The 25,236-nt window shown below is 45.5% G+C and overlaps 1 protein-coding gene across 4 annotated transcripts in view; it reads right to left on the bottom strand.

Annotated features, from left to right (window-relative positions):
- Window positions 1-551: 551 nt before the first annotated feature.
- The window catches only part of PCYT1A (phosphate cytidylyltransferase 1A, choline), a 60,395-nt gene continuing 35,710 nt past the window's right edge, over window positions 552-25,236 (bottom strand). For all 4 annotated transcript variants that reach the window (XM_054713882.1, XM_054713883.1, XM_028131071.2 and 1 more), the window contains 7 exons: window positions 18,603-18,702; window positions 6,746-6,862; window positions 5,950-6,101; window positions 3,898-3,976; window positions 3,315-3,457; window positions 1,754-1,942; window positions 552-875 (listed from right to left, as the gene is read on the bottom strand). In XM_054713882.1, coding sequence (XP_054569857.1) covers window positions 669-875; window positions 1,754-1,942; window positions 3,315-3,457; window positions 3,898-3,976; window positions 5,950-6,101; window positions 6,746-6,862; window positions 18,603-18,702 — 987 coding nt within the window. In that variant the 3' untranslated portion in view covers window positions 552-668. The remainder of the gene's footprint in view (window positions 876-1,753; window positions 1,943-3,314; window positions 3,458-3,897; window positions 3,977-5,949; window positions 6,102-6,745; window positions 6,863-18,602; window positions 18,703-25,236) is intronic.

Raw genomic sequence — 25,236 nt, 5'->3', positions numbered from 1 at the left:
TGGACCCCAGTGGGTCCAACAAGAAACTCCTCTGGGAGTAAGTTTGACTTAGACCTCCTTCTCCCACAGCCACATGGACACTTGTGCCAGCAGTACCGTCAGGGATTTGTAACGATTACCCAGCTTTTAGCATTTTTTCAAGGAAACAAAAATTATCTCTCTCCCCGCCCCCAAATCACCCATCAGCATGGTTCATTGCTTGAACGATTTGGCAAGCCAGTTTGCCTCAGAACAAAAGGCAAACACTTATAGTGTTATCAGGAAGAAAAGGCCTCTGGGTATTACACCACTTCTTTCTGCCCACTCCTCAGGGGCAAAAAAAAAAAAATTAGTTCTATTTACTATATTTTAAAGACTAATTTTTAAAAATTAATAAAAAGGACAATTTCCCTGTCAAGATCATATGAACCTAAACAATAAAGAAAAGTCCATGGGGAGGGTATATGGATGCAGAACAGGCTTCTAGGGTGTAGTCAGCCTCCTTCTTGGGTGGGTGATGTCTCTTGGAGAATGGGCTGTCTGGTCCCCCCATCTGAGGTCCTCTTGCCCAATTGTCTTTCCTTTGTAGCTGTCCTTAGGTTTATTGTTGGGATCACAATTTGGAATTCAACAGAGAGCTTCTGAAGGTGATGGGACAAAGGAGGGGAGAGGAAAGGAGGGTTGAAAAATTAGTCTTCTTCATCTTCACTGATATCATAGGCTGCAGCCTTGTGCCTGGAGAGGTTTGTTGGGGAGGAAGAAGGGGAAGTCTTGCCAGAGAAGGGCCATCGGAAAGAGGGGGACGGGGAGCGCTCTCGAGTGGGGCTGCTGCTGGGACTCTGCTTTGGGCTGATGGCCTGCAGCATCCGGCCTTTCCCCTCTTTCAGCATATGTTTCTGGGGAGACCAAAAGGAAGAGTTAGAAGAAACCCATGGATCCTACTAAGTCACCATTGGTATGTCTGAGACTTCAGACGATCACGAGTGCCCTCTGCAATGTCAGAGTCACTGGAGTAAACCAGAGAAGGGGCAGAGCTATATTTCTAAGTAATTTTCTGTCTAAAGTGGTCTGTGTTATACAACTTATCTAAAGGTTGTATCTAGTCACCTAATCCTGACTTCTATGTCAAAGGAATTCTTAAAAGCCTATTTGGTTTGTAGTCCAGGCTCCAGGCACAAACAAAAGAATTAACACAGACAAAAGGTATCTTCCTGGAGTATTAGAGTTCTCTGAAAAGGAAATTCCATATTTTCCCTGAATAATCTATTTTGGTATCCAAACACTCTCACAGCCAGATCCTTCCTGACTTCTAATCTAAGGCTCACTTGCTGAATAGCTACACACACACCCTTTATTTGGCTTGAAGAAACCTTGCTATTCCTCAAGGACAGAATCACCACCTCACCCAGTGATTCTGAGGCAGCTGTTTATTAGTGGAGGCAGCTTTCTTTTTATTGTTCTTTGTTCTTTCCTTTCCTTCTATCTAAAACTATAGTGTAGAAGTGGGCAAGGCTACTTACTTATCTTGTCACCAGATTTGGATGTTGATAGACAGCTGGTGAAATTATTTAGGAGAATATGTAAACTCTTTCTGTAAAGATTTGAAAGAACTTTTTGGGGATAGTTGAAAAATAGTTCTGCCCAGTAAGAGAAACAGATAACTTCTGAATGTGGATGTCCCTTTTGCTCAAGGATTCTATAATTCTTTCCACAGCATGAGAATTCCCCACATATTCCTAAAATTCCCTAAATTATCCAGCTGGAGAAAACATACCAGTGCTCCTTCCGGACCAAACATTTCCAGGAAATTTCCAATGAATTCTCGGGATTTCTCCTCCCATTTCTGAATGAGGTCAATGCTTTTTTCCTCTACCTTCTGAACAAATTCTTTTGACTTTTCTTCCACATCTTTCACTTTCTTCTTTACTTTGTCAACCCGTTCCTGCAAATGGTATTTCTTCTCCTAGGTAAAGAAAGAACTGTTTTAAGAAATAATACCCACTCTGACCTTTCATACCAAAGGGAGGAAAGAAACATGGTTCATCACTCTATTGACATTCTTTTCAGTCTTTAGAATTTCACTTTGCTTAATCTACTCCCCACTTCTCTAGTGTAACAGGTAAGATATGCTCTGGATGGTTAATCTTATACAAAAGTGTGATAATTCTAACATCATGGAAACCAAAACTAAACTAAATATAGAGGGTAGGCTCAGTAACATGTATGCAACCAAATGAAGTAACATTTTTAAAGATAAAACGTAGACTTAGAACATAAACATGCCCAACATAACCCAAACCACATTCTAGACCGAGATGTAAAGGGAACAAGATCACTGCAGAATATTGCCAAGAATAAGCCACTATAATAGGCTGAAAGTTGAAGTGGTAGATCTTTACTTAATTTATTTTGTATTGGATTTTTCTCCTCTATCACTGGCTTATTCTATGGTTTTAAAAGAGTTGTTTTAGTTTTTGGAGGTCTGCTTGCTCATTCACAAAATAAAGATGATACTCTTTGGTCCTACCAACTTCCCTAAGGAAGGGAAATGGGGAGGGGGAGTCTTTAGTCAAATGAAAAATATTCTCACAATTTCCCAATCATAGAGGGGTAAGGAAATATGTTTACATTTTTGAACACCTGAAAAAAGAGAAAAGGTTCTGTACTAGGCGGTTAACAACAGCTAGGGTTTATCTGCATAGGTAAGTCATATTCAGATGAAACCATTTCACCTAGTCATAATTTACAGGATGAGGAACAGGTAAGGAAGCTTGGTAAGCTACTAATGTAGAAGTATAGTTAGCAGCTTTCTTTTTAAATAAACTTTATAGAGGTATAATTTACATACACAAAATGTATAGCAGTTTGTTGCTAAAGGATAATATTAAGCTAAGGTAAACTTTGCTTCCATAAACCAAATTTTAAAACTTAGGTCTATATGTCCTGAGAAATGGCATGCAAAATGTGTGTCGCTACCCACACAGGGAGAGGATCCATAGCTTTTACCAGCTTTTCAAAAGAACATCAAATAAATAAAAAGCTAAGAACAACTATTAATGTATTTGATATACATGTTAGACTTTAAAGTTGAAAATTCTCATTTATTGAATTGGCTGTGTGTCTTTATATCAATGTATTGATACTAGACCATAAAGGCAGAAAATGCCTCTGTTTTATCTTTGTAAAGAGCTCAGCATAGTGTTATCTGCAAGAATCCGATGGGCTTTTGGAGGAAATAACTATAGCAGATTGAAAAGCAAGTTCAGCTCAGATGAAGTGGGAGGCAATGTGTGTCATATAGGGCCAGGGAACTCTGGGATGAGGTTGGAACTCACGTTGATAAAGCTGACATTGAGCTCCTTTGCCGTGTAGCCCCTCTGTAGGTTCCGTCTGGCATACACATCATAGTCCCGGACAATTCGGGTGATGATGTCTGATGTAGAGATACCTTCTGTCCTCTGTGTTGGAGCAAACATGCCTAACCCCAAAACACATACAAACACTGTGACATTCTGGTTAGCTCAGGCAGCAGGACTAGATAGAAACTGGGAGCAACATTCCTTTCCTTTCCTATTACTAAGGGAAGTCTGGAGATACTGACATACAGAAGGAGGAATGAATCAAAGGAAAGGGGTTAAGGAAAGGAAGGGCTAAATGGCCCTAATATTAAGAAAAAGATGGGGCTGGAGAAATTCCTGAAATTAAAAGAGATATCAATAGTAGATGTTTCGTTTGAGAACTGATGGATCTCAGTGCTATGCTCACCTTATCCTCTTATCCAAAGTGTGACCTGAAAGTGGATGTTGAATTTCTCAGTGTATAAACTTTTCTCTGTAGAGTAGTTGTGTGGCTGAATCTCTGTCACTGCCCCTGAGACTGTACACATCACAGTGAGAATATACACATCAACTTACTCACCTGCTTCCTTAATGTGCTTATAAACATCATCACTTCCTGCGGAAGAATAAGGGATGTCATCATGGGCCACAAAATCAATCTGAAAATAAGGAAACATCATTTAAAACCCAGGATACCTGCCATGCAGAAAGAACCAGTACAAACTCTCAGGCCCAGAAAAAGGACAAAAGGGAGAGGCCAGGTCTCAAATGGACATTTTCTCTTTTGATTTTTAGAGAGAGAGAAGGAAGAGAGGGAGAGAGAAAAACATCAATTAGCTGCACACCCCCTACTGGGGATTGAGCCCTGCAACCCAGGCATGTGCCCTGACTGAGAACTGAACTGGCAATCTCTTGGTGCATGGGCCAAGGCTCAACCACAGAGCCACACTGGCCAGAGCTGGACATTTTCGCTTTATCTCTCATTGTTTTGCTCACTAATTCCATGATTCATTCATAAGCCACTCAACCTAATTATTTATGGATCATAAATATGAAGTCAGCAAGTTTCTCTTATTAGCTATTTCTCCTGGCGTTCTAAAGGTGCTACCTTCACACTGTATACCAGTCACCATGCTTGGAAAATTGGGCTGGGTGTGCTAGTGTATGGCAGCGAGGAAAGAAGAAAGGAAATTTCATCCTCCTGGGTCTATAAGAATTCATCAAATAAGGTTTCTGGAAGTCTGAGAAAGAGGTTATTGTTAACTGGTTTCTCTCTCAGACCAGGAGAGGAGTGGGAATATAAAAATAGCAACCAAGAACACTTTTATTAGAATAGATACATCTATACTCCTGAGAAATGCAAATTCCAAAGCCATAAAAGATCTTTAGGTCTCAGGATCTACCATTTTACTAGTGTCAATACCACTTGCAACAGTGAAGAGACCACTGGCACTGGATCAATAATCTTTCTGGGAAATATGCTAAACCTCACTTACTTAGTCCTTCCTGAATAGGCCATAGACCCTTTGCTAATATAATTGCTAATACCACCACCAACTCCCAGAAGCCACTGTCGTGTGAAGTGTGCTCATCAGGACTGTGTCAGGGATTCTCAGCTAACACCTCAATTACCCATAAATACACGGCTAACAAGAAGAAAAGCAAAACGGAAGTTCCTCTAACCTCTTCTGCCTCGGCCTTCTTGGCTGTGTTACTGAGAATAATCTTACCTTTGGCACCACGAAGTGTTGATGTAGAAAAGTTAGAGAACTATGAAAGGTGTGTCCTAATCCTAAATAGTTATAACAAATATCCCTTAGCTTCAGGCCTACCCTTCAAAAGTATTGCTTTTAAAGCACTTTGGCTGCCTCTGTTCCCTTGTTACATTGAACAACTCACCTTCAACATTCCACACCCCCCTGTGGAAAACTGACCATATGCTGCAGACTCCTCAGGCTTGTGGGCCTCCAACCTGACCTGATAAATCCCTCTTATCTTTTGTAGCTACCTTTTACAGGTAACTTGTTGCTTTAATGTGGGATAATTAAAAGGAGGTAAGGGGCTTTATAGTACTAACTTGCTGAGCAAAAGTGAGAAACCTCCCTGGTTTCCGACTGCACACAACTTCTAGCCCAAAATCAAAGCCCTGAAACTAAATTTCAGTCAACACAAGAGTAGTCTGTGTTTATCTGTCTTATTTCCTGGAATGTGAGGGAAGCATAGCTGGGGCTATGTCTATTCTTAAGAGACTGGTATGCTATGAGGATGGACAACTATAGTGTGTGGTGGTGGGCGGGGATCAATTTCTACAGTGTGACCTGCTACATTGTGATCTGGACCAGATTATTTAGCCTTCCTGGCCTTGTTCTCATATAATAATTACCCAACAGGATTGTTATGGGGAGCAAATGAAATATAATGTATATTAAAGTGCTTATAAACCATCAAACCCCATATAAATGTCAGGGATGACTATTATTAGTAGTAATATCATTGTCATCTCCTCACTGTGGAATTTACATAGAAGATAGAAGTAAAATAAGGCTAGTGGAAAACTAGTCCAAGTACCATCAGCCTCAAGAGTTGAAGAAATCCCAGAACAGGGAAAGGGGGCATGTGCCCAGTTTCTTACCCGGTGCTCTGCCAGGAACTCCGGAGTCAGGGTCCAGGGCGCGTTCCGCACCACCTCATCCACGTAGCGGCAGTGCTGCACTGCATCGTAACGCTCACTTTCGTTCATCACTGTGAAGCCTTTGAAGTTGTGCGTTAGCTCATCACTGCAAACTGAGTTCACCACATCATAGAGTTTGTAAGTCAAAGCCCCCTTCACTTTACCACTGCTCAGTCACCAACCCCTCCCATTCCCTGGAGCTGTAACCATTCCCCACCTGGAGACAAATCTTCTGGAGGGTAGGTCAGTCTGGGTGACAATGCTTTTCCTAATCCAAGATACACCTTCAGGAGCAACGCTCACTAAATAGTATATTCACACTTTCGAGAAGAGAGGCTCCAACAGGGCTAAAATCTTTGGCTTTGAAATAAACCTGCCATGCATTTCTGCATCAGTTAAGTTTTATAAGACTGTACTGGGCATATGAATTTGTTAAGTGAATTTTGTAATTCAGTAGATTCAAAATGATAAACTGAAATCCAGAATGAATGTCATTCTCAAACAGGCAACAGGGGTCTCATGTGACTACAGAAATTTAGCTAAAAACAGTGAGATAAATAAACACTGGACATCTCAGGTCACTGAGCTTGGAACTTCTCTCTCCAGGTTCATATATGTCATGTTTTAGAGAGGGTGTACTATATCCTTCATTTAAAAACCAAAACAAAAACCAATATACTCAGGTTATAAAGGTAGAAGAAAAAGGCTACTATAATTTTTTTCTGGGCAGTACCTAGAGTCTTAGATGTTTTCTTACCTCCCACAATGAGGTATGTGTTAGGGAAAAGGTTCTTTGCTTGCATCAGAGCCCGGGCATGACCAGAATGAAATAAGTCAAATATTCCATCTGCATAAACTCTCACAGGTCGCTCACCTAAATCCAAAAGAAAATTTATCACAAAAATACACTGATTCAATATCTCCTATTCGACAAATGGAAATGGCACTGTGTGACTATTCCATCCCAGCATACCCCTCTTAAGGTGTGAGGAGTAACATCACAGACATCGTGGGCGACAAAGACCTTTTGACGTCATGCCCATGAACTCTGTTAGTGTGATTATACCAAACTGCTTAGGCAGTTGGATTTCATGATTATCTTTTCTTATTTTTAGATGTGAAAAGGAAGGGTTATATAATAGGTAAGCCCAAAACTTCAAAATCCTCACCTTTCAGTTCAGGTTTAAACTTCAGTTACACATGATCAAAATAATAGTATAATCTGGCTGCTTGCTCTCTAATTTTCAAGCTGCCTTGAACACTAATGACTAATGCTTTGCTTTGAAAATAAGCCTCCCTACTATTACCCAGAGAGTAAGGAGTGATCCAAAAAGGTGAGATTAAGAAAGATGGGAGGTAAGTACCAGGTATCAATTTATTGCTCCTCAGTCCCAGATTCACCCTCAATACCTGCTCTGGGATGACAGATGGAATTCCTTCCAGCATTTCTCCTGGATAGTCAGCATGATGTTACACTTTCTCAGCAGAGGGTGATATACCAGTATTTAAAAATCAAATACATAAAAATTCTCCTCTCCATTAGGGAGAATAACAAAGAACTGATTGTCAATTTTGTATGTGTGGTAGTGGACTATGAAAGAAAAACCACAAGACTAATTTCAAATCCAAATAAACACAGAGAGTAAAATTGACATAATGGTTCATCATGCTTCAAATGATAACTCTAACGAGTCCCAGTAACACATTCCTACTATGTGAGTAGAGGAAAAGCTGTTTCACTGTAGTAGCAGAATATAACAGTAGGAGTATCTCTAGCACCGTTTGGCCCAGCTATTCCAATTCTAGGAATGCATCTCACAGATATATTTGTAAAAATGTATATCATTCATTGCAGCATTGTTTATAATAGCAAAAAGTTTAGAAAAAAACTAAGTTTCGCCACAGCTGGTTTGGCTCAATGGATAAAGCTTCGGCCTGCGGACTGAAGGGTCCCAGGTTCAATTCTGGCCAAGGGCACATGCCTAGGTTGTGGGCTCAACCCCCAGTAGGGGGTGTGCAGGAGGCAGCCGATCAGTGATTCTTTCTCATCATTGATGTTTCTCTCTCTCTCTCCCTTCCTCTCTGACATCAATACAAATATATTTAAAAACAAAACAAAAGGAGAAACCAAGATGGCGCCATAGGTTAAACACCTAACCCGCAGCCGGGCACAACAATTTCAAAAATACAACTAGAGGTCAGAACGGTCATCGTCCAGAACCACAGGAAAGCTGGCGGACTGAAATGCCCACAGCTGGGGAGAAGGAGAAGGCCACGGGGACAGTCGGGGGAGCCGCAAAAGCCTGAGGTATGGAGAAACGGACGGAGACACGAGCACGCGCGCCTGCGGGGAGGATGGAGCCGGAGAGGAAGGGGCGGCTGACGGCCTGGCCGGCGTTCACTGGCAGGAAGGAGATAAAGGCTCCGGATTGCGCTGAGCGCCGGCTCCGACTGCACTGAACCCCGTTCCGGGCGAAACCCTGGGAAGCCAGGCGCAGGCTGGTGGAATGAATCTGGGCTGTGGGGCGCAGGCACAGAGGAGCGGCGGAAGGCAGAGCTCCAGAGGCGCGCGCAGGAAGGGGCGCAAAGGACGGACTGTTGCCTGCGCCACTGAACTGCCCTAGCGGGAAGGAGACAAGGGCTCCGGACCGTGCTGAACCCCAGTTCCGACTGCACTGAACCCCAGTTCCGGGCGAAACCCTGGGAAGCCAGGCACATGCTGGGGGAATGAATTTGGCCTGTGGGGCAGAGGCACAGAGGAGCGGCGGCTCCAGAGGCGCACACGGGAGGGCGCGCAGAGGAGGGACTGTTGCCTGCGCCACTGAATGGCCCTGCTGGGAAGGAGACAAAGGCGCCAGACTGCGCTGAGACCCAGTTCCAACTACATTGAAACCCAGTTCCAGGCAGCGGGCGAAACTCCAGGGCGCGTTTCTCTCAGAGGTGTTTGCAAGGAATACAGAGGGACACAGACACAGGAGCCTCATGTCTCCTGCACAGCAACTCTTCCTATATAGACAAAGAGGGTCCTCATGGACAATTGGCCTGGAGGACAATTCCTCCTAGTGACACCAACAATAATCAAGACTTAACTGTAGATACTCACTCAGTTTCGCAACTGCGCCGCCCCCGCAGGCCGCCCGGCCCGGGGCACTGGGGACGCCGCGGCGGCAGCGGCGCCCGGAGCCCGGCGGCCGCCCAGCGCCCATCCCCGCCGCGAGGCCCCCGCGCGCCTGGTTCCGCGGGCCGCGCGCCCCGCACACCGGACGGAGGCCCGGGCGCCCTCTCCGTGCACCTCCCGGCGCCACTAGACCTCAGTAGAGTTGACTGAATTCAAGGGATTAAGAAGAACAAATTGGGGAATTCGAAAAAGATGACGGCGGAGGTGAAGGCTGATGTGTTGCCTCACATGGCAGTTTCGGAAATACAACTGGAACATGGACTAGTGAGGGTGGCGACTGCTGCTCGCGTCTCCCCAGACCGGGCGGCTGCTCCTCTCAGTCAGCACCGCAGCCGGGGCCATGGGCTCGTGGGCGCCGCAGCAGCTGCTGTGGCGGCGGCCGCGGACTCGGCGCAGCGGCTCTCTGTGAAGGAAGAGACCATCTTTCTGCAGGAGGGGCGCATCCGCGCCACCGACCTGGCCGAACTGCGCAGTGAGATCCTCGAGGCCCCGGAGGCCGCCAACACCGATTTGGAGGATTCTTAGGAGTTCTCATCTTACATTCAAGCCCTTTAAGCCATTTTGACAGAGGAGAATCAAGAAGGCGGCTAAGTTAAACAAAGGAACTGCGAACTCCACCGCGCACAGCAATTTCAGGGGCACGAATGGAGGACAGAGCCTCTGCCATCCAGAACTACAGGAGAGATGGCTGAATGGTAGATTTATAGCTAAGAGGAAAGAGGAAACCAGCGAAATCGGAGGGGATGAGGTGTGGAGGCGCGTGGGTCTGGTTGGTGGCGGGGGAAAGGGGCTTTTGTTCCAAACCTAGGGGAGATTAGCTCTCCATCACACTGAAATCCAGCTTCTGGGGACCCGTGGGAGACCCAGATGCCTGCGGGGAGAGGCGGGACTCTTGCGGAGGTGCCAAGCGCCCCTGGGTCTGGGGGAGGCCGCGCTCCCCTGGGTCCGAGTGAGGCCAGGGGTCCATAGATCCAGGTGAGGACTCGCGCATCTAGGCCCGGGTGAGCCCAAGTGGCCCTGGGTCTGGGAGAGGCCAAACATCCCTGGGTCCAGGTGAGACCATGTGTCCCTGGATCGGGTGAGGCCTCGTGAACCTAGGCCCGGGTGAGCCCAAGTGGCCCTGGGTCTGGGAGAGGCCAAGCGTCCCTGGGTCCGGGTGAGACCATGTGTCCCTGGATCCGGGTGAGGCCTCATGCACCTAGGCCCGGGTGAGCCCAAGTGGCCCTGGGTCTGGGAGAGGCCAAGCGTCCCTGTGTCCGGGTGAGACCATGTGTCCCTGGATACGGGTGAGGCCTCGTGCACCTAGGCCCGGGTGAGCCCAAGTGGCCCTGGGTCTGGGAGAGGCCAATCGTCCCTGGGTCCGGGTGAGACCATGTGTCCCTGGATCCAGATGAGGCCTCGTGCACCTAGGCCCGGGTGAGCCCAAGTGGCCCTGGGTCTGGGAGAGGCCAAGCGTCCCTGGGTCCGGGTGAGACCATGTGTCCCTGGATCCGGGTGAGGCCTCGAGCACCTAGGCCCGGGTGAGGCCACGTGCCCCTGGGTCTGGAAAAGACCAAGCGCCCCTGGGTCCAGGTGAGACCATGTGTCCCTGGATCCGGGTGAGGCCTCGTGCACCTAGGCCCGGGTGAGCCCAAGTGGCCCTGGGTCTGGGAGAGGCCAAGCGTCCCTGGGTCCGGGTGAGACCATGCGTCCCTGGATCCGGATGAGGCCTCGTGCACCTAGGCCCGGGTGAGCCCAAGTGGCCCTGGGTCTGGGAGAGGCCAAGCGTCCCTGGGTCCGGGTGAGACCATGTGTCCCTGGATCCGGGTGAGGCCTCGTGCACCTAGGCCCGGGTGAGCCCAAGTGGCCCTGGGTCTGGGAGAGGCCAAGCGTCCCTGGGTCCGGGTGAGACCATGCGTCCCTGGATCCGGATGAGGCCTAGTGCACCTAGGCCCGGGTGAGCCCAAGTGGCCCTGGGTCTGGGAGAGGCCAAGCGTCCCTGGGTCCGGGTGAGACCATGCGTCCCTGGATCCGGGTGAGGCCTCGTGAACCTAGGCCCGGGTGAGCCCAAGTGGCCCTGGGTCTAGGAGAGGCCAAGCGTCCCCGTGTCCGGGTGAGACCATGTGTCCCTGGATCCGGGTGAGGCCTCGTGCACCTAGGCCCGGGTGAGCCCAAGTGGCCCTGGGTCTGGGAGAGGCCAAGCGTCCCTGGGTCCGGGTGAGACCATGCGTCCCTGGATCCGGATGAGGCCTCGTGCACCTAGGCCCGGGTGAGCCCAAGTGGCCCTGGGTCTGGGAGAGGCCAAGCGTCCCTGGGTCCGGGTGAGACCATGTGTCCCTGGATCCGGGTGAGGCCTCGTGCACCTAGGCCCGGGTGAGCCCAAGTGGCCCTGGGTCTGGGAGAGGCCAAGCGTCCCTGGGTCCGGGTGAGACCATGCGTCCCTGGATCCGGATGAGGCCTCGTGCACCTAGGCCCGGGTGAGCCCAAGTGGCCCAGGGTCTGGGAGAGGCCAAGCGTCCCTGGGTCCGGGTGAGACCATGTGTCCCTGGATCCGGGTGAGGCCTCGTGCACCTAGGCCCGGGTGAGCCCAAGTGGCCCTGGGTCTGGGAGAGGCCAAGCGTCCCTGGGTCCGGGTGAGACCATGCGTCCCTGGATCCGGATGAGGCCTAGTGCACCTAGGCCCGGGTGAGCCCAAGTGGCCCTGGGTCTGGGAGAGGCCAAGTGTCCCTGGGTCCGGGTGAGACCATGCGTCCCTGGATACGGGTGAGGCCTCGTGCACCTAGGCCCGGGTGAGCCCAAGTGGCCCTGGGTCTAGGAGAGGCCAAGCGTCCCTGGGTCTGGGTGAGACCATGTGTCCCTGGATCCGGGTGAGGCCTCGTGCACCTAGGCCCGGGTGAGCCCAAGTGGCCCTGGGTCTGGGAGAGGCCAAGCGTCCCTGGGTCCGGGTGAGACCATGTGTCCCTGGATCCAGATGAGGCCTCGTGCACCTAGGCCCGGGTGAGCCCAAGTGGCCCTGGGTCTGGGAGAGGCCAAGCGTCCCTGGGTCCGGGTGCGACCATGTGTCCCTGGATCCGGATGAGGCCTCGTGCACCTAGGTCCGGGTGAGCCCAAGTGGCCCTGGGTCTGGGAGAGGCCAAGCGTCCCTGGGTCCGGGTGAGACCATGTGTTCCTGGATCCAGATGAGGCCTCGTGCACCTAGGCCCGGGTGAGCCCAAGTGGCCCTGGGTCTGGGAGAGGCCAAGCGTCCCTGGGTCCGGGTGCGACCATGTGTCCCTGGATCCGGATGAGGCCTCGTGCACCTAGGCCCGGGTGAGCCCAAGTGGCCCTGGGTCTGGGAGAGGCCAAGCGTCCCTGTGTCCGGGTGAGACCATGTGTCCCTGGATCCGGGTGAGGCCTCGTGCACCTAGGCCCGGGTGAGCCCAAGTGGCCCTGGGTCGGGGAGAGGCCAAGCGTCCCTGGGTCCGGGTGCGACCATGTGTCCCTGGATCCAGATGAGGCCTCGTGCACCTAGGTCCGGGTGAGCCCAAGTGGCCCTGGGTCTGGGAGAGGCCAAGCGTCCCTGGGTCCGGGTGCGACCATGTGTCCCTGGATCCAGATGAGGCCTCGTGCACCTAGGCCCGGGTGAGCCCAAGTGGCCCTGGGTCTGGGAGAGGCCAAGTGTCCCTGGGTCCGGGTGAAGCCAGAGCCTGGGTCCGGGTGAGGCCGTGTGCCCCTGGATCCATCCGGGTGAGGCTGGGTCCCAGGCCCGGGTGAGACCACGCGCCCCTTGGGTATGGGTGAGGCCACGTGCCCCTTAGTCCGGGTGACGCCGTGCCCCTGGGTTCGGCCGAGACCAAACCAGAGGGAGTCGGACCTCCGTTACCGCCATTTGTCCACCATCCAGAGCTGGGGGTCAGTGCTGACATGTACACATAAGGAACTACTGGACATTGAAATTGAGTCTCAAAAGAACTGTTGGTCCAGGGGGAAGCTCGCTACAGACTGATTCATTTGCCTGTCAGCATAACTATTATTGCTCGTCTCACATTCAGTGCTTATTAGTATATATCTAGTGACATATGATCTCGCTCATCTAGGGGAAATGATGAACAACATAGACTGAGGAACAAGAACAGAACCAGAAGCAAGGAGGCATCGATCGGACTATCGGGCCTCAGAGGGAGGATAGGGGAGGGTAGGGGGAGGGTGGGGGGAGGGGGAGAGTTCAACCAAAGGACCTGTATGCAAGCATATAAGCCTATCCAACGGTTAAGTTCAACAGGGGATTGGGGCATGCGTGGGGAGAGGGGTGGGATGGGAATGGGGGGATGAGGACAAATATGTGACACCTTAATCAATAAAGAAATTTAAAAAATAAAAAATAAAAAAAAAAAAAAACAAAACAAAACAAAAAACTATCATTAAAAAAAAAAGAAACAACCTAAGTTTCAATGAAAGACTGAATTATACCACGACACATTAAAAGGGTGGGAGGATTTATAGATTATTTGTTTATATATCCACAAAAATTGGTAAAACTAGTTGCCCATAAAAGGGATACTGGGTGGCTGTGAGACAGTGGTGAAAGGAAGACATTTCAGTCTATATTAACTTTTTGTACTTTATGAGTGTTAAGCATGGCAATGTATTGATTTTATAATATAGGAAACAAAAATTGTAAATAAAACAAATACACCAATACAATGAAAAACTGAGAAATAATATGATGAACTAAAAAGTCAGAAAGGTTATAGTTCAAGCTTGCCAACCAGCCTCTTTCCTCTGTACTCTTAACCTCTTTAAACCTGTTTCCTCATCTATTAAAAAAAAAAAAAAAAGGCAAAACAAAACAAAATCTGAGTAGTATAATCTCACATCCACATCCTAGAAATTATGACCATGAAGTAACTAACATACTTCCATCTTTCCTAAACAAGTCCAGAGTGGCTATGATCTCACTTTATTTGATCCTTAAAGACAAAGGATAGAATATAAAAATTAAGAATATTTTGTTGGCCCTAACCGGTTTGGCTCAGTGGATAGAGCATCGGCCTGCGGACTCAAGGGTCCCAGGTTCGATTCCAGTCAAGGGCATGTACCTTGGTTGCGGGCACATCCCCAGTAGGGGGTGTTTAGGAGGCAGCTGATCAATGTTTCTCTCTCATCGATGTTTGTAACTCTCTATCCCTCTCCCTTCCTCTCTGTAAAAAAATCAATAAAATATGTATTTTTTTAAAAAAGAATATTTTGTTGTTTTTCTGCCATTGGCATACATAAAGGGCAAAGTGAGATTTCCTGACAGTGGAAATACCATAGAATGCTGTTGATGCAATGGCTATTTGCCAGTAGCTAATCATGCCATATTAGGCCACATCACCACTGAATCCTTTTGTCAGACCAATGCCAGATGTGCTTCTTGCCCTCTTTAGTATTTCCCCAACCTCCCAACTTCTCAATTCCCTATGACTTAACCCCAAGTCTTTGGTGAAACCAGGCTGGTATATTAACCAAATAGCCAGAAGGGGCCACTGTTGAACTAGAAAATCTGAGGATCCATTCTTTCACCAAGTGGCTATTGGTCAGGATAACCAGACCCTCCCTCTGATTTACATCTGTTGTCTCAGCATATTATTAAGCGTGAACCCTTTAATTCTCAAAATGGTCCTGATTTGGATGACAAATTACAATCCTTGCACTACTACTAGCTAACAAAATAGATGTTCTCCTTCAGGCCAAATAGACCTGGGCTTCAATTTATTGTTTCTTTTGATATATTCTCTCAAATACCTATCACCAAATCTATTTTGTCCCAACAGATTTTCATTGTCCTTCAGACTCTGCTTTTTCTTCCTTTCTCCCTTTCTCCCAGAGAATATATCACTGGTTTTTCTTTTCTTTTTTTTTTTTCTTCAGAAGAGATGATCTTATTTCTCAAGTCATATTTGTTTTTCTCTGGGTAGTGAGTTTTCTCCTAGATTACACAAACTTCCCTCTTGTACTCCCTTAACCTCCCAAATGAAAACCTGGGGGCAGAGAGAGGAATGCCCCCTTGTGCTAATTATTTGCTTAAAATTCACCAACTATGGCATGTTGTATGCAGATTCATTACTGGCTCATCCGTTGGCCAGCAATGGCATGAATTCAGTCAGTTACTCGGCTACTTAAACATAAAACAGAACAGACAGAAGGAGATATAGGAGAAACACCAGAGACAGAATTGGGCTAGCAAACTTTATAGGCTAGTTTGTGACTATCTGTACCACCTAAAATACAATCAGTTGGCCAATGGTCTTCTATTGTTAATAACTAACGTCTATGAAGAGTCACACCACTCTAGGGTGAAAAGAACACAAAGATGGAAAAACTTAGGTTTTAGTTTAAATTTTATCACTAATTATTTGTTTTACTATAGAGGAGCTTTTACTTCTAAGTTTCTATGGACCTTAATATCTTGTTGTAGATAGTATAATAAAGAGACTATAAAGTATATTACCTCAAAAAATGAACTACTTATAAAATTATATTATTCTAAATTTTAAAAAATTAGATTTATTAATTAGTACCTATTAACTATAGGCTTCCAAACGTGTGAAAAGTACAACTACACACACATACATGTTATATATCTCAAGTGGGTAACATAACTAACGTGGTCAGATCTGAGTGAGGTACTGCATTCTGAAAGTGAGTCATTAGAATGCATGAAAAGTCCTTGCCCTCAGTAGACTCTACTATCACATCTGAATGTGACCTTTGTACTGTTAGGTGGCATTTTGAAATTTGACCTGCCAGCATTACACCTTGTTACATATAGCCTGTTTTTCCGTGTTGTCATTTTACCTGCTCCATTAGCCTTTATTCCTCAAACAAGGGGAACCAATCCCCAAAACATCACATCATGAATCAGAAGGACTGTGATCAACATGTACAAACACTTTTGCAAAAGGAAAGCATTCTTTGAAATTTTGAGGACCCAAAACTATACTCCATAGAGCCAAGATATAGTCAAGGAGTATTGGGATCCCTGGTCTGACAATGTACAGCATTCATTTCTATTCGCATTTCACTATTCCTCAGTTACAACAGGGAGCAAATATACTAACACAATTAAGAAGTAACCACAGCCCAGTCGGCGTGGCTCAGTGGTTGAGCATTGACCTGTGAACCAGGAGGTCACGGTTTGATTCCTGGCCAGGACACATTCCCAGATTGTGGGCTTGATCCCCAGTGTGGAGCATGCAGGAGGTAGCCGATCAATGATTCTCTCGCATCACTGATGTTTTTCTCTCTCTCTCTCCCTCTTCCTTCCTCTCTGAAATCAATAAATATATATATTAAAAAAGTAACCACAAATATCCTATATAATAAAAAACTAATAACACAAATTGTTCGACCAGAAGTTCAACCGCTCACTATGACGTGCACTGACCACCAGGGGAACATGGTGGGCATCGGCGACACAGTGCTGACAGCGGGCAGCAGTGGAGGTACTGCCGGCCCCGATGGGCCCTGATGAGAGTGGGACCACAGCGGGATGGTGGAGCAGGTGAGTAGCGGCACTAGGCCAAGGAGGGTGCAAGCGGGGGTCCGATAGCCCCACAGATGGTAACCAGTGGTGGTGGCTGGGGGTTCAGGGGGGATAAGGACAGGGCTGTCGCCCGGCTCCCAGGTGCTGAGAGAGCTGGGTAGGGGGCCCGGCCCCAATCAATCGACCCATAGATGGTCACCCTTGCCAGCAGGCCCTGATGGGATCGGGGCCAGGCCCGGGCTGGGATGGGGACCTGGGGGGTGGGGGGGTGGCAGCGACCAACCTCTCGTGGAACCCAGGCAGGTGGCTGTGACCTCTCACCTCACCGGCTACCTGGGGGCGTGGGTGACAAGGACAGAGGTGTGGTGAGAATGCGGGGTGTCCACTGAGCTCGCTCTCACTCCCCCTGCTACCCTCCCCAGGGACGCCAGGGCTCATGCGCCAAGAAGCCCCTGTACTCAGGTGCTGGGCGCCCGCGAGGAGCCCGCCCCACACCCACACGGCCTCTTCCAGTGAGCCGGGCCACAGCCACTGGGACCACAGGGGCCGGTCCGGCTCCCCGTGGGTTCGCACAGGAGCCAGTCTGCAAGGGGAGAGAGCGAGCTGCCCGCCCGCTTCCTTGTGGCACCACTGTGTGGCCCAGAGGCCCATGCTGCACCCCAGCCCATGGCATCTGGCTGCGCTCACTGCACCTCCGCGTGGGGACTCGGGCCTTGTGACTCAGGTGGAGGGGGAGTGCGGGGGCCCAGAGGGCCCCGATGCTGCCTAGGGCCCAGAATTCAGCTGGGACCTGCCCTTCTACGCCAGATGCTCACGCTTCAATCGCTGGCCAGGCCTAGGGACTGCACCTGTGCACGAATTTCATGCACTGAACCTCTAGTCTTCCATAAAGATTTGTGGCTATAACTGCTTCTTACTCCTTAGTGCTTGCCTGAGTTTGAGTCAAGACCTATGCTTACAGAGTAGACAAAATACTTACTATAGTAACTGAAAAAAATAAAGAAGGATTGAATAAAAGGAGAATTTAAGAATTTATAAAGAAGTAAGGATAGCTGCCTATAAGACTGTATTCACAACATATGCTCATGGAAGTTTCTATTTATGATGATCCCTAAAACCAATTGAGTATCTAGAATACATATAGTATGTAAACTAAGCATACAAATAAAGAGTATGGGCTTTGAAAATAATAAAGTGAGTCTTTAAAACACTGGAAAATTACAATATCAAGAAAGATAAGCCCTAGCTGGTTTGGCTCAGTGGATAGAGCGTCAGCCTGCGGACTGAAGGGTCCCAGGTTCGATTCTGGTCAAGGGCACATGTCTGAGTTGTGGGCTTTATCCCCAATGGGGATGTGCAGGAGGCAGCCAATCAATGATTCTCTCTCATCATTGATGTTTCTATCTCTCTTTTCCTCTCCCTTCCTTTCTGAAATCAATAAAGATTTTTTTTTTTTAAAAAAAGAAAGATAAAATTAAGTGATGAGTATCTTTGAACTTGAGATATTTTTGTCTTCTATCATCAACAGCATAATAGCTAGGGTACTCACTGATAGAAAGGAAGATTTGGGGAACAATTTGAAGGTTATTAAAAATGTAATAGCCTGACATATTATTTGGACCTTTGTAAAAATCAATAAGGTTAAAGTCCAGCTCTGCTATATCTCATAATTATGACAACAGCCCAAGAAGCAAATATGTACTACTATATCTCAAAGCTGTGATAACATCCTGGGAAACAAGTGCCTAATACATAATTTAAAAAAATGAAATTTTATGGAGTACAGTTATCCTCCCAAAAGAATAGCAAGGGAGCTAAAAGGAACTCATCTCCCTTATCCCAAGTAGTCTTTATAGTTAAACTGAGGGAAGAATATAGAAAGTGGGCATATATTTGATAAATACAATTGAATGCTAAAAATAACAACTAAGTAACAGGGCATTTACTTACAAGGAGTTCCTCTGCTGGCTTCTTCCATAGTTACCCTGACATAGGGCTTATTAAAGTCTACTTCAATTTCATCAGAAAAAGGAGCTGGCTGCCGTAAGCCCTTAAGAAGAGGAAAGTGAAAGGGGAAAAAAACAGTTTAATTCAATGGTACAAACTGAAATACTCAAAAAATGGCAGCTTTAAAGAACAATCAGTTTCTTAATATACTGTGACTAAAATTCCTCCTAAAACTTCAATAACACAAAAAAAGAAAAGAAAAAGGCATTCCAAAATGACAAGTGAAAGTTGCAACCTTTCTTTTTAAAATTTCTTTATTGATTAAGGCCATGATCGGCAAACTGTGGCTCGAGAGCCACATGCGGCTCTTTGGCCCCTTGAGTGTGGCTCTTCCACAAAATACCATGGCCTGGGCGAGTCTATTTTGAAGAAGTGGCGATAGAAGAAGTTTAAGTTTGCCAAAACTGGTTTGGCTCAGTGGATAGAGCGTCGGCCTGCGGACTCAAGGGTTCCAGGTTCGATTCCGGTCAGGGTATGTACCTTGGTTCCGGGCACATCCCCAGTAGGGGGTGTGCAAGAGGCAGCTGATCGATGTTTCTAACTCTATCCCTCTCTCTTCCTCTGTAAAAAAATCAATAAAATATATTTTTTAAAAAGAAGAAGAAGTTTAAGTTTAAAAAATTTGGCTCTCAAAAGAAATTTCAATCGTTGTACTGTTGATATTTGGCTCTGTTGACTAATGAGTTTGCCGACCACTGGATTAAGGTATTATATATGTGTCCTTATCCCCCCATTTACCCCCAACTCCCCCTCTCATGTCCTCATCCCCCTGTTGTCTGTGTCCATTGGTTAGGCTTATATGCATGCATACAAGTCTTTTGGTTGATCCCTCCCCCTTACCCCCACCCTCCTTTTCCCTCTGAGGTTTGACAGTCTGATCAATGCTTCTCTGTCTCTGGATCTGTTTTTGTTCATCAATTTATGTTGTTAATTATATTCCATAAATGAGTGAGATCATGTGATATTTATCTTTCTCTGACTGGCTTATTTCACTTAGCATAATACTCATCTAATGGACAAATCATGGTGTCAAAGATAAATAAATGTTTTGCTAATGATTTCAGGGTAAAGACTGAACAAGATGGCTGGGAACAGTCCCAACTAACCGGGCCCAGATGACGGCTGCTCTGCTGCATGGCAGAACAGCCAACCCTGATCTATGTGACAAAATTGCCAAGGTTCATAAGTGCATTTTCAAATCACTTCAACTAGTAGATTGGGAAGGCAAACAGCTCCTGTGTACTTTATTAAGCACAGTTATCATTGTGTAATGTTTTGCACTGTAAATATGTTCTAATGCTCATAACAGCCCTGTGAATCAAGTAGTATAATAGCTGGTATCCTCAAGAAAATGAGGTTCAGAGAAGTTATATGAATTGTAGGCAATTACAGTAAAACCTCGATATAATGGACTAATTCAGGTGAGGAGGTGGCCAAAGTCTCTTATGTAAGTAGGTTTTCTGAATGCATATATTAAAAAATCAACAAATTAGTTAATTTACCTGTTTTTATTTATGTAGACACATTTGTGTAACTAAAATTAAATATGTATGAAAAGTTTAATTTCACAGGAAAGTGTTCTATATGTATTAAAATCATTTTAAATTTATATTGAATAGTTTTAGTAAATTCACCAGTCACCAGAGGTAAACAAATGCACAAGGCTGGGACGTGGCTTAGTGCACATCGGAACATCCACCCACTGGTGTTATAACTGCTCGAGAAAGAGCATATGTTGGAGCAGAGACAGAGTCTTCAATAAATGGTGTTGGGAAAATTGGACAGGTACATGCAAAAAAAAAATGAAACTAGTCCACCAACTTACACTATATACAAGAATAAACTCAAAATGGATAAAAGACTTAATGTAAGACGTGAAACCATAAAAGTCCTAGAAGAAACCATAGGCACCCAAATCTCAGACATCTCTTGTAGCAATATGTTTACTGATACAGCTTCTAGAACAATAGAAACTAAGGAGAAAATAAACAAATGGAACTATATTAAAAAAAAAAAAAAAAGCTTCTGCACTGCAAAAGAAACCATCAACAAATTAACAAGAGAGCCCACTACATGGGAAGACATATTTGCCAATGATATATCTGATAAAGGGTTAATCTCCAAAATTTATAGGGAGACCCAGTGATCCCACTTTTAGAAATATATCCTAAGAAACCCGAAACACTCATCAGAAAGAATATAGGCACCCTTATGTTCATAGCAGCACAATTTACAATAGCTAAGATTTTGAAACAGCTTAAGTGCCCATCAGCAAATGAGTGGATAAAAAGACTTTGGTACATTTATACAATGGAATACTATGCGGCAATAAAAAAGAAAGAACTCTTACCATTTGCAACAGCATGGATGAATATGAGCAAAATAAGCCAGTCAGAGAAAGGTAAGTATCACAAGATCTCACTCATCTGTGGAATCTAATGAACTAAATAAACTGATGAGCAAAAATAGACCCAGAGCCCAGTCGGCGTGGCTCAGTGGTTGAGCTTTGACCTATGAAGTGTCTCAGTGGTTGAGTGTTGACCTATGAACCAGGAGCTCAGGATTCAATTCCTGGTCAGGGCACATGCCCAGGTTGCGGGCTCAATCCAAGGTGTGGGGTGTGCAGCAGGCAGCCGATCGATGATTCTCTCTAATCATTGATGTTTCTATCTCTCCCTCCCTCTCCCTTCCTCTCTGAAGTCAATAAAAATATATTTTAAAAAAAAGCAGACCCAAGACATAGAAGCATGAACAGACTGTTGAAACTCAGAGAAAAGGCAGGGAAGGGTGGGTAGGAAAAGATCAACCAATGAACTTGTATGCATATATCATAATGCGTGAACACAGACAATGTGATGGTTAGGGCCTGGGGGTGGGAGGAGATAGGAGAAGGCTGGAAGAGGTTAATGGGGGGAAAAGGAGGACCTTTTGTAATACTTTCAACAATAAAGATTTTTTTTTTCCAGGTACTAAAACTTGATTTTATTTTTTATTTTTATTTATTTTTAAAAATAAATCTTTATTGTTCAGATTATTACAATTGTTCCTCTTTTTTCCCCCCGTAGCTCCCCTCCACCCGGTTCCCACCCCACCCTCTGCCCTTACCCCCCCACCCCCCGCCACTGTCCTCATCCATAGGTATTCGATTTTTGTCCAGTCTCTTCCGCACCCCCCACATCCCTTTCCCCCCCGAGGACTGTCAGTCCACTCCCTTTCTATGCCCCTGGTTCTATTATATTCACCAGTTTATTCTGTTCATCAGATGTTTTATTCACTTGATTTTTAGATTCACTTGTTGATAGATATGTATTTGTTGTTCATAATTTGTATCTTTACCTTTTTCTTTTTCTTCCTCTTCTTAAAGAATACCTTTCAGCATTTCATATAATTCTGGTTTGGCAGTGATGAACTCCTTTAGCTTTTTCTTATCTGTGAAGCCCTTTATCTGACCTTCAATTCTGAATGATAGCTTTGCTGGGTAGAGGAATCTTGGTTGTAGGTTCTTGCTATTTATCACTTTGAATATTTCTTGCCACTCCCGTCTAGCCTGCATAGTTTCTGTTGAGAAATCAGCTGACAATCGTATGGGCGGAGTCTCAGGGCAGAGCAAACAGCAATGGCTTCGTGGGGCGGGATCTCAGGGTGGAGCAAACCGCAATGGCTTCCCGTCAGCCCTGCCCTAAGAGGCCCCTGGGTCTCAGTGTCCCGCGGTAATCGCTGCAAGCACCTCTGAGAGAAAGCCGCCCTCGAGTTTCGCCAGCTGCCAGACAGTCCAGTTTCTCCCCAAATGAGTCTGGGTCCCCAGAGTCTCACCCGGAACTGGAGTTCAGAGCAGTCAGGAGCTTTTGTCTCCCTCCCAATTGAGAAAGCCAGCCACATACTCAGTTGCCAGCCCTCTTCACACATGCACCTCTGTACCTCTGCCTTCCGCAGCTCCTGTGAGTCTCAGTGTGCTTTTCTCTTTCCTTCTAGTTGTAGAATTCCCACTCAGCCAGCCTTCCTGTGGTTCTGAATGATGTCCATTTTGTCTTTTAGTTGTAGTTTTGAAATTGTTGTGCGAGGCAGCAGTTCAGGAGTTTACCTATGCCACCATCTTGGTTTCTCAACAATAAAGATTTTTTTAAAAACACACCCAAATTGCTGCAGAAAGTCACGCCACAAAAAAACAGAACCAACTTCCACACATGATGCAGTATGATCACATGCTAATCATTCCCAGAACTTTGTAAGCAAATCTAGGTTAGAAGCAACTTCCTTTTTTTGTTGTTGTTAATCCTCAACCTAGGATATTTTCCCCCCATTGATTTTTAGAGTGGAAGGGAGGGAGAGAGGAAAGAGACATGGATGTGAGAGGCAATGGATTGTTTGCCTCCTGCACTCGCCCCCCTCCCCCTTCCCTACCCTAGCCAGAACAAACCTGCAACCCAGGTACTTGGGAATCAAACCGGAGACCCTTCAGTGCATGGGCTGACACTCTAACACTGAGCCACACTGGCCAGGGAAAAGCATTTTAAAATTAGTAGGGTGTTAATTTTAATATATGACATGTGGACTGGAAATTTTGTCCGTTAAATCTGAAGTCCATTAAATCGAGGTCCACAAAATCAGGAGTTTACTGTACTCAGAGGCAAACTGAAATAAGAAGGCAAGTATGCTCTTTCCTCTATAAAGGAAAGCCTTACTCAAAGTTTTTGTTAACTTTATTCCTAGCTTATTCTATTTGATGCTACTGTGAATGCAACTATTTTCTTAATTTTATTTTTGGATTATACCTTACTAGTATATAGAAATGAAATTAATTTATGTGTATGTGTCTGTGTGTGTTATTTCAGTTGATTCTTGTATGTTGATCTTATGTCCTATGACTGTGGTCGGCAAACTGTGGCTCGCCACATGCAGCTCTTTGGCCCCTTGAGTGTGACTCTTCCACAAAATACCACGGCCTGGTCGAGTCTATTTTGAAGAAGTGGTGTTAGAAGAAGTTTAAGTTTAAAAAATTTGGCTCTCAAGAGAAATTTCAATCGTTGTACTGTTGATATTTGGCTCTGTTGACTAATGAGTTTGCCGACCACTGTCCTATGACTTTGCTAAACTCAATGATTAATTCTAGCAGTTTGTGTGTTTGGTAGATTCCTTAGGATTTTCTACATATGAGATGATGTCGTCTGTGAATAAAGACAGCTTTACTTATTCCTTTCCAATCTGGATGCCTTTAATTTCCTTTTATTATCCCTTCTTGCACTAGTAGAAACATTTAGTAGAGTGTTGAACAGAAGTGGGAAGGACAAATATCCTTGCCTTTTTCCCAGTCTGAGGCAATCTTTCTCCATTAAGTATTATGTTACCTGCAAGTTTTTTGTAGCTGTCCTTTATCAGGTTGAGAAATTTCCCTTCTTTTTGTAGTTTGTTGAGAGCTTTTATAATAAACAGGTGTTGGATTTTGTTACATGCTCTTTCTGCAATATTGAACCATAATATTTTGGTTTGTCTTATTTTATTAATTATGGTACATTAAATTAATTGATTTTAATATGTTAAACCAATCTTGCATACCTGAGTGAAATCCCTCTTGGTCATGTTATGTAAACCATTTTATATGTTCCTAAATTCAATCTGTTACTATGTTAAGGACTTTTATGTCTAAGTTTGTGAGGGATTCTGAACTATAATTTTCTTTTTTTGTGCTGTTTTTACCTGGTTTTTATATCTGGCCTCATAAAATAGGTTAGTATGTGTTTTCTTCTCTACTTCCTGAAAGTGTTTGTATAGGATTGGTATTTTTTCTTCCTTAAATATTTTATAGCATTCACCGCTGAAGCCATCTGATCCTGGACTTGTCTTTGCAGGAAGACTCTAAAAGACTAATTCAAACTTATGAAGATCAAAAACAGGCTAAGCTAATCTATGGTTAATAGAAGCCAGAGGAATGAATGAATGAATGAATGAAAAAAGAAAGAAAAAATATAAGCCAGAGAACAAAGAGGAAATTTGGGGGAAAAGGATACTAACTAGCAGAGGGTGTGAGAAAGTCTCTGGGAGTACTGCTTATTACATATGTAAACATTTACTAGTACTGAGCTGTACTCTTAAGGTTTGTGCACTATTTTATATGTAAGTTAGACCTCAAGAAACAGATGATATTTGGCCATAAAAAGGAATGCAGAACTGATACATGCTGCAACATGGAAAACATTATGCTAAGTGAAAGAAGCCAGCCATAATAGACCATGTATTATATGATTCCATTTATATGTAATGTCCAGAATAGGAAAATTTATAGAGAGAAAGTAGATTAGTGTTTATGTTGGGCTGGGAGGGTTGGGAAGAAACGGGGAGTGACTGCTAATGGATACAGGGTTTCTTTCTGGGGTGATGAAAATATTTGAAAATGGATGAGATGATGGTTGCACACCTCTGAATATTGTAAAAACCACTGAATTGCACACTTTAAATGAGTACAGACAGTCCTCGGGTTACGCTGGACTCGATGTACGTTGTTTTGTGGTTAAGTCGCCATCTCCCATTTATTTATTAAAAGAAAAAGTTCCATCATTTCAACATATGTACATATGTGCTT

The sequence above is a fragment of the Eptesicus fuscus genome, chromosome 3 (genome assembly GCF_027574615.1).
Source record: "Eptesicus fuscus isolate TK198812 chromosome 3, DD_ASM_mEF_20220401, whole genome shotgun sequence".
Taxonomy (NCBI): domain Eukaryota; kingdom Metazoa; phylum Chordata; class Mammalia; order Chiroptera; family Vespertilionidae; genus Eptesicus; species Eptesicus fuscus.
Note: the sequence above shows the minus strand (reverse complement) of the source record. Positions and strands in the feature narration are given on the sequence as shown.